Source organism: Megalops cyprinoides, chromosome 8 (assembly GCF_013368585.1).
Source record: "Megalops cyprinoides isolate fMegCyp1 chromosome 8, fMegCyp1.pri, whole genome shotgun sequence".
Classification (NCBI taxonomy): domain Eukaryota; kingdom Metazoa; phylum Chordata; class Actinopteri; order Elopiformes; family Megalopidae; genus Megalops; species Megalops cyprinoides.
In genome coordinates this window covers 14,251,936-14,265,162 of record NC_050590.1, presented here as the reverse complement: position 1 = coordinate 14,265,162, position 13,227 = coordinate 14,251,936, and the positions used below count along the sequence as shown (strand labels likewise).

The following is a 13,227-nucleotide window of genomic DNA, read 5'->3' as shown; positions in this document are numbered from 1 at the left end:
AAGGCAACTTTAATCAAAATGCATCTTTGGTCCAGTTTTAGTACAGCTTCTCCTCCCACTGAAGGCAAATAAAGAGAAAATACAAATTCTGAAATACAAAGAGATGAATAACATTCTGAATTGTAAAGCAAAAAAAAAAAAAAAAAAAAAAACAACAACAAAATATCAGATGTATCCTTAGAGTTTGTACATGTAAACTGTTGTATACTGAATAGAACATGTTAGTAAGTGAACAACCTCATAAACATACATTGAATTAATGAAAGGTCCATGGAATGCTGTGTCTGGAGTGTTCTCAGTTCTCTCTTTTACCCAGCATATAGTTTTATGACACAGTCATCAAAATAACAATTTATTATTGAAGTCTCAACAAAGGGGCACAGCAGAAATGTTCCACAATATGCAAAAAACTGTTTTTAATGGCATCAGTTGTTAAATGATTATCAGTCTCAATCAGATAACACGTCATGTTGCAATAATTGTACAATGTAACATGTTGAGGAATCAAGAGTATTTTTTCATTTAAAGCACCTGCAATGGACAACCGATTAACTGCACTTTTCAGGTAATCATTTATGTTTGGAATAATCACACTGAATTAGGCAAAGAGGGAATAAATGAGGTGTGTTATTTTTTTACATTTGTAATCTGTCTTACATTTATAACAAAAAAAGCAAAGTTCATCTGTTAATGTTATCATGAGCAAATGACCCCGATGCCCTCATCTGTTCACACTGGTGCTCTGTCACTGTGCATTCCTAGAAATGCTTTTAAACATCATGATTAGTACACCGAAATGCATCAGCGGGACAGCTGATGCAGATCAGAGGGCAACTATTCCTTCATGCCTTATTCGTCACAGGGCACCACGGCACCATCGTAAAGAGCTGGGCTGTACTTTGGGTCCAGACCTAAGTGCTGAAGGTTGAGCTTGTCTCCCTCAATGCTCTGTAGCCAAGGGTCTCTCCTGGAGCCTACTTCGCTTTGGTCTTCTCATCGTATGTTCCTGCATTCTTGTAGGCGCTCACATAGCCGGTGTTCTCCACCAGCTCCTCACGACCGCTCTTGCCTTTCCCCTTCCCACTCTCGTCGAAACGCTCCTTATGGGAACCTGTATACTTCGATGTGTCTGTCAGTCTGTCCACTGCACCAGTCTTGGCTACTTTCTGAAAGATATAAATCAGGGTGTGCATGAAACATACAGTCACTTATATTGAGTGTGAAAACAATAATACACAACCGAGGTGATGCAATGCAAATAAGTAATTGCATTTGTATAAATGTGACTGGAATTCTGAGTAATATCGCAGTAAACATGTTTGACCTGGCCTGACCCTGGAAGGTCCCATGTTACCTAAAGTCAATACACTGACAAATGAAAATGGTAGGCGTGGCCATCGCACAAAGAACAAAGAACAAAGGACACTTAGGCCAAGGCAGTTTGTGTAAATCAAGCTGCAGCCTCCAAAGTCAACAACAACCATAATGTGAATAGTCAAAACAAAATAGTCATATTGCGGTTTGAGTGGTGGATTGGGGTGTGCCAGCTTGGAAAATCTATGGTAGCTTTTTTCACTGTAATAATGTGGTACGGATGTCAGCCACATCCCTGTAATGTACTTAACACACATGCAGGAATACGACAGGATAGTGTTTTATTCAGTGCTCTTCCTTAGTGCCAGGGTTCCATTACTACATTCCTCACACATAATGCTTGCATGTGACACTTTCTCTAGGCCTTCAACTCTCTAGTACCATCGGCATCATATATCATCAGATATCACTGCCATGGCAATAGCCATAGCTCAAAGAATTGGTATCTAACTGTCTGTTAGAACCATTATATGAGCTTGGAAGGTACAGAAGAACAAAGAAAGTGGAATTCAATTTGGGAAAACTGCAATCTCCAGATCTACATCTGTCTATTTAATGCACTGTAGAAAAAAAAGCATCTAAGGAGGCATCTAAGGATCATAACATAGCAATAGCTGTGACCTCACACACAATTACATTGATACTAGTGTATTGCTATCCAGGACGGCACAAGTCATTGCATCTGCAGACGTATGATCAGTAGCGTATAACGTAAGGAATAAGGAATCAGTATAACAAAACTGAGATAGAAAATGTACACTTCAAGAAAACCTGATGAGACCTTCCAGATATTCAAGTGGAGGTTCCCCATTATTAATGGTCAGCTTTTGCACTGTGCTACAATACCTGCCTATCCATACAGAATAGACAACTTTTGGGAAATGCTCACACAAATGAAGTTACAGAAAGTTAATCATAAAAGTAACAACTGGGATGCCATCAGGTCAATATGGTATATTGAGTTTTGCTTGTTGAGGCAAGATTTGGTTTCAGAAACATTGATTATGTACAATAATCTATTTGCAACCTACATCAGACATAGACTTGACTTTATTGTTCACTCAGACAAAGACATTTTTACATAAAATTTAAATTGTAAGCAATCGGTAACAATCTCACTTGCTGCTGTAAAAATAGATCAAATTCATTTTAAACTGGTCTTCTCGGGAACTTTTCAGTGAGTTAGAGTAACATGGGGATTAGCCAATTATAAATAAGTTACCATTGCTAATCTTCGTAAATTGGTACTTTGCAATTGGCCAATGTGTTGACAACATGTATTTAAGATATAAATAGATAAAAAGATATTTATAAGATATAAAGGATAACTTCATTAAAAGACCTTATGATTAATATGTATTACACCTTAACTACATTTTTACATTTCCTTACACATTTAAGGGGCAAACATGGTTTTAAAGTAAGTACAACTCTTCAAAAGCATTGCTAAGATGTGGATCTGGTACACTCTTTGTATGCTCAGCTAGGCTGTGTTGTACTGGAATTTGAATTTATATCCATTTTAGCGGTATACCAGGCCTGTACTGACTGGCAGAGCAAATGCACCCATTTAGTGCATTTGGGAAAATCAGGCAGAAGACTTACTATTTGTTTCTGTAAAATTCTGAGAGACATCAATTTTACAGCGAATAGTAAATATTTTTACTGGCTAGTGGACATTGTACAGCCACTTGTCATTTTATACTTTTCCTCTTTATGCAACTCTATTTTGGAATTGCCTGCTGAATATTAGGCTCATTTCTTGACAACAACCACTGCACAGCAGTGTGAAAGCCAGAAAAATCCAATCCTCTGATATACTTGCATGCAGTCAATGGCTGTTTTTACACTATAAGTCAAACAGCGCACTACAGTGGAGTGGGTGCTCATTGGAGGATAGGCAGTACCCCGCTGATGTCATCTGAGCAACTTGCAGGCATCTGGTGATTCACAGCATGCCTGAGAGCAGTGATAACAGGAAACCTTGGATGACCTTCCTACCCCTAAGCCCAGTGGAAAGAAGCCAACTTGCTCAGCCGCTGTTGTCGGCAAATGATATAGCCAGTTTCCAACTCAAGTAAAGTTTGTGGAAGTTGTTTTTGTGCCTGTACAGCATGCAGCTTTAGGACATAGAGCATAGCAGTGGGTGACAACATTTGATTTAACTTTAATAAAGTTGATTCATTTCCCCATCACATGCTACCTACATGATAGGTCTTTTGATTTGAGTGCTTAACTGAGTAAGATGTTGTTTGTGCCTCCCTCTTATATGGGTTCATTCTATGCTTAAAGCAAACGCCTTCAGACACCAGCCAACTGCATGTTTTGTAGGCCCATGTGAAAATTTGAAAAAAAAAAAAAAAACTGCTCCAGTGAGTTAGGAATCAAGTGTACATTCATTACAATATGAATAAAATTCTAGATCTTAAAGAAAATTACCCTTTAAGTGTTTACTATAATTGCGACTATGGAAATGATCATTTCTATAATATACACTACATACTATGGCATTACAACATGCGGCACATTGTACAGAGCTTTGTAGGTGTGTGTATAGATAAACCTAATGTTATCTCACCGTTACACCAACGTTGGTAGGTTCTTTGCCCTCAATCAGTTTGTGTATGGAATTCAGTGCTTCCTCTTTGCTCTGACCTTTGAACCTTTTTGGTGCCAGCTCCTCTAGAGCCTTCTGGAACTCCTCATAAGTGATGACTCGAGATGTTTTTGCTCTGTTCATTTAAAGAAAAAAAATAGCATAATAAAATCCCCATCATAACAACTAGAATCATACAGTAGTGACACATGGTGTGGAGCTATGGAGGGATCTCTTTCATAGGAAACGATGCCTGGCGACTTTTTGATCTTCTCAATAATTGGTGTCATTCCAACTTACTTCACTTTGCTGAAGACAATGTCCACATCGGTGCTGGTGACATTCTTTCCATCAATGACCTTACAGTCCTTGCACAGTTTGGCCCAGTTTTTCCCATTCAATTCCTTGCCAGTGGCTTTGGTGTCTCCATGGATCGCAAACTTCTTAAATGAGTCCATAAGAAGCGTCATGTCTGTGCTTTCTGCCATCCTGAGATGTTCTGAAAAAATATTGAGAAAACGTTTTGTATGCGGTCAAATAAATGGACCACATCCACAATATGAATGTCTCTTTTACTTTTGAAATACTAGAAGAGATATGGATGTAATTAAAACTCTTACTGTAGCTGCCAGTAATATATCAGTTATTAATCATTGATATAATATGCATCTTAGAGAACCATAAATTTTTAGGTAACACATTTTATATTTTTATTTTATGTCAGAAATACTTGCAGTTATGACATATGCAAATCAAAGACAAAATTAAAACAGAAAATTACATTTTTACCCAGTTTATACAAACACTTTGACTTAATTTTCAATGTTGCATGACTATATTGATGATTCTTGATTCTACCCCAAAAGAGAGGCAGTGTAGGCAGTTGTAGGCAACTGTATGTGTGCATGTGCGTTCTATTATGTTTCCATAAATGACATCTTCCAAAACACAGATCTGCATTTTGTGATGGAAAACAGCACCTTTAGAGAGAGTACGGAGCATGTCTGTTAAGATCATTCTTGAAAAGCATTTTATAGTCTAATAATCTAGGCCTTTAAGGTTTACAGTCTTTCATGCAGCCATCACAAATGGCTGTCATTGCCAAAAGCGAATAATGTGGTTGGAATGCTTGTCTGCGAATGTCTGAAATAACCTAACTGTGATTAAAAGACAGCCATGAGGTAGTGCACTAATCTGACTTGTCATAATAATGTTTATTTACCAGAGAGAAACAAAAGGGCAGGGCTGATGTGAAAATTGCAGAATTTACAGGTCTGTAATTGTAGAGTGAAGTGCTTTAAGGACTGTTAGACATGACTTTGCCCTCTCAGTGCCTCTTCTGAATGTTCAACACATGGTGACCTAACCCGCCCAACCCCTCCTCCCCATTGGTATGGAAACCTCCTTACTATGGAGCTGACGTATGCATAAACACATGAACAAAATTTTTCAGAAGGAAAATTGCCTGATAGTAATTAATGGACAATGTTTGTAATCGTAATTCTAACATTTGTTGTCATCCTGGTTTACTCCATTTGTTCATAAATTGTATCTAGTCAGAAGCATAATGTTTTGTGTGCTTCTTAACAGCCCTTTAAAAAGCTCTGTTCTGGAGAATTTCTCTTCAGATGGTGATGTGTGCACACTGCCAGAGAAAGAGTGGGTGGCCTTGGGGTTGTTTTCAGTTGTGTTTGCATGAGCATATATGACCTCCTTGTTGAAAGTATTTCCTAAACCATCTGCACTGTACTTTCTTACTGGGATGGGTGGGTGTGCTGGGATTGGAGTCTATGCAGGAGAAGAAAGGAAACATTGTGAGGAAAAGAAAATGCCCAAACTATTACAGTGGGAGTACTTGTTCCTTAAAGAAGCCTCTCCTCCTTCAACACCACCTAAGGCAGTTCTCTTGAAGGACTCGTTTGTCATAACACATTTATTAAAATGGAGCTTGAAATAGGATGTAATTAAACTTTCTAGAAATGGGGTAGTGTATAAATTAACCCCCATAATGAATAGGTCCATAAAAGATTGATTGATAAATGGTGAACATACTTAACAAAACACTTTTGCTGCAGTACATTTACTTTCTCATGGCGCAACCCAATGCACCTCTTCAATGCCCAGATGTTTTTGGGACACTTTTAGCCAGAACGGTTGTGTGTTCGGAAATAACCCATCTGCCACACGATTTATTGAATCAGCAACGTGTGAATGTAATTTCCTTACTATGCTGCAATAAAGAAACCATTGTTAGGCGCCAAGAGAATAATCAGACACACTCAACCACGGGGCTAGTGATAATCCCCTGATTGTGCTTTCCAGATGTACAGTATAAGCAATGCCATGGTTATAGGGCTGCAGTTGTTGGGTTTGGCTGTGGGATGTCAAGCACCACACATGAATGCAAATCCCATTTATCCATGAAAATCTGGTTATAAGGACTAGCATCTTGGTTGGTTTCTTGACCACACAGAGTCCAAAAGTCAGCAATGAGTGTCAGTATTCATAAATATAAACTACACTCTGCAATTACTGCTATATATTCTGAAACCAGAGTTTAGAAAGAGTTGATTTTGTTTTAATTTTCATCATTATGCTTGCACAAGAAAAAAAAATCTATTTATTATAATGTGCAAAAATCTATGTGGGTTGGATTTCTACTGTTCATTATGTCAGTAGTTTCTAGGTACTTTAGATTGTGGTGTTTATATGTACTGATTTCAGTCATTGTCACTTGCATGTAACACCATCAAGGGGGTATCAATCCATTCCGTATAAGGCAGAGATATATCTGTTCGTTTAGATTTTTGATCATAACTACATAGAACAAACAGCATATAAATCACCATAACCAATGGTGACAAGCTTTTAGATTTGGTGGTTTTACTGGAATCATCTTGATGCTGTTCTCAGGGGAACTATTTGATCTTAAAATTTAGTCTGAAATTGCTGATTTCAGATTTAAATGAAATTTAGTTTGATGGATGTACCTAATGTATAATCCTAAAAAAAGTCAATATTTTGCATATTATGTATCTTATGAAATAATTTCATATGTAAATATGTACATGCTGATTATAGTTCATAATTTTCTTTAAAATGTAATTGGAAATGTGTTTTTTTAGATATACAAAAACTACACAAAGGTCAGAGTTCCATGTGCAAACATTTTGCAGAATTAAATGAAACACTGAAAATAAATTACTGTTGCCAGATCATCTTAACCCTGAACATTACTGGACATTACATGTCACTCCATTATCACAGGTTAAATCCAGATGAGTCTCCATTTCCAACACTCCTTAACACTTCATGAAGTGTCTTTCATTAATCTCAGACTTGTATCAACAAATGACCAAATCATTGCAAGAGACCTTTTGAAAAAAAAAATTAAAATGAGAACATCTGTGTGAGTCTTAAATTTCAACAAAATGCAGAAGTACCATTGCAGAGGCATCATTGCATGAAAATAACATTTTAAACCATGTCAGCATTCATTTTTTAAAAACAGTACTATACCAAGAATAACAATAATAACAATTATTTAAACAATTAATGAATTAAGAAATTTTAAAGATTTTTCAAGCTTTACTCATGACACATTGTTCCAACGTCCAACACAAACTAATCAACTGTTCTACTACCGTTATGTTCATATAATGACAGATGCCACTATGTTTAAAACAATATGCATGCACATATGCATAACTGTATTTCGTGCAATAGACCACATGGATATAAATGCATCATCACATACTCACTACATATAGAAGTTTTTGACATACACAGTAACATTGTGAAAATTAAACATATCACTTTCAGTATCTGCAATTTGATGCCATAACAGCAGCGTAATAACACGCAGATGCCGGTGCATGGTCAGTCTTTTCAGGCACACAGAATATCTCTCATTCCCTTCTCCTCTCCAAAACGTTTTAATGGAGAAAAAAAACACACATTCAAAGCAGGTCATGAAAAGTAACCCAAACTTCAGCAGACTGAGGTCAAGCAGAAAAAGACAGGTTCTAGTGGAGCATTGCATGCATGTTCTGGAATCTTGCAGCCAGCTGCTGATGAGAGTGTGTCTCTTTGCAGGGCAGTGTGGGGAAAGCACAGCCTAGAGCAGACTGTATAGTGCCTAATAATCTGCCCCTCTTACCTCTGTGAAGCACCTCCGCTGAGTCTGTGTGCGCTGCGCCTGCCTGCCTGCGTCCCCCGCAACTGAAATGCGCTTTAAAGGCCGAAGGCTTGTTATCTTCTGTTTATCCCTGTATCCATAGAGACATCCTGTTTAACATCAAGGGAGCGCAATAAAAGAGAGAGAGAAAAATCTCTCTCTGCAACCAAGTGACCAGGCTCATTTATCAGACAGGCAGTATAGCTTCTTTAGTGAAATAACTAATGAGTGCCGATTGTGCACTTATAAAAGGTGGACAGGAACCTCTCCACCTTCACAATGAGTTAAGAGCCTGCAGGGTCTGTCAGTTGCCGTGGGTGTGAGCAGAGGGATTGTGGTATTCATACATGTGCTACTCTGGGTCTGTGAGCGTAGGGAGATGTGACCAGGCACTGGTCTGTGTGGTATTAGGACAGGTGGTCAGCGCTGCAGTTGTGACTGAACCCTTTTTAGTGGTGGTCAGTGTCTCCCAGACTGATGTAAAAATTGAATACAATGGTCATTGCGTGAAAATCACTTTTTTTTTTGGTTTCCATAGGTCTCAAAACCTCAGTATCAACATGTGAAATACTGCATTGTGAGATGAAATTCTCCTCTGTAATAATGACTGTGTTCTTGTTTGAATTGTATCAGAAATTTGCTATAATTTGAATTGTTGCAATGCTAATTATTAATAATTCACAATCAACAAAATTATTACAAAGAATGACCAATGAAAGCAGTTCATATGATCATAGATAAGATATAAAACTTTATGGATCTTCATTTTGCATGAATCAACATCTAATTGAATAAACCAAGCAAACCTTGAGATGAGTGATGGCTGAAGTCCAGAAGATTCCTTTGCTTAGATCTTATTTTTGTCAGAAGGTTTTAAAGAGGTCATACATAGGCATTGTGAGAAAACATAAAAAAAATTCTGAAAATAAATGAAATCAACCAGCACTAGAGTCCTGAGAAGGTAAGAAGCAGTGTATGCAGTCTTACAGGTTTCCAGCAGTGGAACTTACCTATGTGTCAGGTCCACTTTTCTCCTGAGGGTGGCGCTATGCTCGGCGCCTGGTGACTGCTGTGTCTGGTCAGCACTAGACTCATCCACTGCCTGGCACCGCTTGTGTCATCATGCCGTTAGATTTTCCAACCCCCCGCCCCATTTCCCTCTCTTTAAGTGAGGATCAGCAGTGTTTAAACACATGGGCATGAACCATAACATCTACCCCAAGCCAAATGTGACCTAGTGCATCTGATGTAACAAAGAAATGTATTTCTAATTATCCCTGGACCTAATTAGATTTCAGAAAGGATGGGAATCTTTCCTGCAAGTTAATGGTCTGTGATGTTATAAACAAATCCTGGACTTTATGCTCATTTTTTGTCCTCTAACAGCTGTATTTTTTTAAGGTTACAGGAAAAAATGAATCGATTTTTCTCACCTCCAGGGTGTGGAGACCGGAGCCCAGTTTTCCTTTACTGCAGAGTCATCTCCACTCTTCTGCAATGAGAAGTACCAGCAAAATAGCAATAAAAAATAATATGAAATATAAAGGTATTTTCCATTGTTGCCAAACATGGCTTCATGTTTTAGGTCTGTAATTCTGTTGCCTTTTAACACTGTGCACTGGTGTTGAGTGGAGCCATAAAACATATTTAAATGTTAGCTTCTACAGGCACTGCCAGACTGGAAATATCAAAGTGAGAACACATGGGCCATTCCACCTGTATCACAGCTGTTTAATGCATTGTCCTTTCACTTGATGTATTTATGCTTCTGTGAAGTATAAGTACTTTTAATTTCAGCCAGAAGACACATTAGGCTAGATATCATTTGTCAAAATCATTCATGCTCAGTGTTAATCTCTTAAATGTCTCCTGAAAAGTCTCCTTCCGTCTCTCTACACCACAGCAAAGTGCACCAAAGACCTCAAACACTAGACGTAGACCTGAATGAACTGACACCACACTATGAGGAAACTGAACAGGCATGTCTGAAGTGATTGTTTATCCACTGTGGTGAACTAAGAAGGTTGATAAAAGAGGTAGTTGTTAATAGAGCCCTAAAGTCCTGGAAGCCCTTTACTGGCTGCTTGCTGTGCCCTGGCATGCTCTTTGAGAGTTGCTATATGTGAAATCAGGGTCAAAAATATTCCAGTGCAGGATCTACACACACACACACACACACACACACACACACACACACACACACACACACACACACACACACACACACACAAACACACAAAAACACACTGTTAGTTATATCAACAGTCACACACAGGTTAGGAGATGCTAGCACTGTCTAGAGGGGAATCACCCTGTTGTGTACTCCAAGGCTAATCAGAGTGTGTTCACACACAATTCAGCTGGATCCAGCAACTGGAGTAAAATCCACTATTACTCCTGTCACATGTTCGGAAACAGATACTTGTTCATGCTACAGCCAAGACCAAACCAACCATTTCTCTTCGGCCAAGTCTACAGCAATCATGAGAGTCACATGAGTTCAAGTTTCAGTCTTGTGAGTCAAAATTCTGAACAATGCTCCGGTTTGCAATGGACTGAATCAATACCACAAACTGCAATGCAGATTTATTTCCACAGAAAGAAAATAATTAAGACATGGTACAGCACAGCTAAAAGTGCCATAAATATTTTTTAGCTTGACAGCCAAGCACAATGTTTGCACAAGGATCATCACCAGGTTGCTGTACACACACATACAAAACACAGTGAACTGCTTTATCAAGTGTGTTTGCACCAGGGTGGTATGAAGTCAACTATGGGAGTTAACCTGGGCACACAAACACGCAATGGCCCAGTCAAACATTGTTGCTGGCCAAACATCACCTGTAGTCACTGCAGTGTGTCCCACCCTGAGTCTGTAGTCACCTGTCCCTGGTAGCTGTCATTACTGATTCAACATTTAGAGTTGGCATCAATGGTGTGAATATTTCAACCTTGAGCCAGAGGATGGAGGGCGTCCCCTAAGAGAATGGAGGTGAACAAGAAAAAGAAGAGCCATAGCTTTAGCTCTGTGTTCCAGCATGTCCTTATCAAAGATTGTTAGCAGACCCTGACCACCTATACCATTGAAGCACCTCGACAGACCATCAGGTGTGGGCGTGTCCAGCTTAACCCCCGTGCGTATGTATGTTGTTTTGTGATTAGCACTAAAAAGTGTGAAAAATTCTACACTTTTAAACCACGGATTGCAGCCCTCCAGGATCAGATCTGAGAATTCCTGCTCTACCTACTCAGAACATCTCCCTAAAGGTAATGACAATGTCCAACTAATTTATCTGGCAATGACCCATCTCAGTGTCACTGACGTCATAGGCACCCCGTGTTAAAACGCCATGAGATTCAGAATGTAGAGGGGTGAATGGATACATTCAGAATTCCCTAGTGTAGCTGCTGCAGACAGACATTATATTGGAGGCCCTATTTCTGGCACATTTCATGGTTTCTGCTGCTCATTTTTATTTTAATGGCTGAGACATTGCTTGCCAACAGATAATAGAAACACTGTCCATACAAACATAGCATCACCATCATTTTATAATGACTTTTCATTCTTCACATTGTGCTGCAGGTATCAACACTTCTCACAAATGTACATATGAAAACTTGGCTGTTCAGAAAGGACTGACAGATAGAATACATACTCTCACACAGTCTCAAAAAGGGGCAGCAATCATTCTTAATGTTTTGGTCCAAGGACAGTGGAGTTGGTTGCAATGCTGAGATTGGACAATGCTGATATACCTGTAAGGAAAAGTACTAGATGTGGGGCAGTATTCCAGCATTGTGACACTGCCTTATATTTGTCTGGAAGTGGAAGTGGTATGGGCCATCAAGAAGTGGAAACATTACCTAAAGGGGATGAAATCTGAGGTGCATACAGACTGTACTTGTCTCTTATGGGAGTTTAATTGTCCCAAAACCTCATCCATGTGCAATCATTGGATGTTTCACCTCCAGCTATTTCAGTTTAAGGTTCTTTACAGGAAAGGATGTCTTAATGTTGTTTCTGACACTCTCATGAGCAGTGGCACAGTTATCAGCAACAGTAGCCTCCTGTGTTGCTGTGTCTCCTAGGTTCCCAGCTGACCTGCCCAGTTCATTCCTTGAAATTGCTTGAGCCCAGTCCAACAATGACGACGTGAACCAGCTATGGAAGGAAGCAGACTCAGAGCAGTATATTAGATCATATTGGTTTTGAGGAGCATTGAGGACTGCTATACAGGAGGATAACCATGGAAGACAGAGACTCTCAAATTGTTGTTCCAAAAAACATGATACCCAGATTTCTCCTGTACTAACATGATCATTTTCTGGGATGATACCACAAATGAGTGAAAACTCTGATGAGAATCCTTGAGGTGGCTTGGTGGCCATCAGTAGGAAAAAACGTGTGTACTTACCTCAAACAGTGTACCATCTTTCATCAATATAAAGCCCTCTATGAAGCCCAGTATGAAACGCTCTGGTCTGATCCAGCCTACCAAAGTTGAAGAGGCAAGATACATTCTGAGCATGAATTTCCTGAGGCAACTTTCCAGAAGTGAAAGCGGTGACAACCTCCTGCTGGTAGTGGTGGATTACTATACCATGAGGGTGGAACTCTTTCCATGCAGGGACAGCAGGGCCCACCATGTCTGTAAGGAAGAAATCTTCACCTGATGGGGAGGACTGCAGTTTATCATATTTGATAGGGGACCACAATTAAAAAAAAGCTGTTATCTGATTTCTTTAAGTGGTAGGGAGTGATCCAAAAACTAACCACTAGCTACAACCTGCAAAAAAACCTTGCAGAAAGAATTAACAGGACCCTCAAACATGTTATCCTCTTCTGTGGCAAAAGAACCCATGCCTCTACATCCTGCATGTAACCTTCTGGGAAGGCAGCAGAGATTAGCTAAAGAGGATAGACAGAGAGTGAGTGCTGTGAAAACCCCACAAGCCACACAATGCAATGGATGTCAGAGAAATGCACAATTCTCAGAGGTAGATCTGATTACCTTTCTATAGCCTAAGACCACTTTTTATCAAAGCTAGCACTTAAATGGTCAGGACCAGCTAA

General features: G+C 39.2%; 1 protein-coding gene across 1 annotated transcript; it reads right to left on the bottom strand.

Moving 5' to 3' along the window:
- Positions 1–872: 872 nt before the first annotated feature.
- tppp3 (tubulin polymerization-promoting protein family member 3) lies at positions 873–8,196 on the bottom strand. Its single transcript, XM_036535699.1, has 4 exons — positions 8,130–8,196; positions 4,271–4,469; positions 3,953–4,106; positions 873–1,166 (listed from the first exon to the last, which is right to left on the bottom strand). The coding sequence occupies exons 2-4, from the start codon at positions 4,456–4,458 to the stop codon at positions 975–977; spliced, it is 534 nt and encodes a 177-aa protein (XP_036391592.1). The 5' UTR covers positions 4,459–4,469; positions 8,130–8,196; the 3' UTR covers positions 873–974.
- Positions 8,197–13,227: the final 5,031 nt, after the last annotated feature.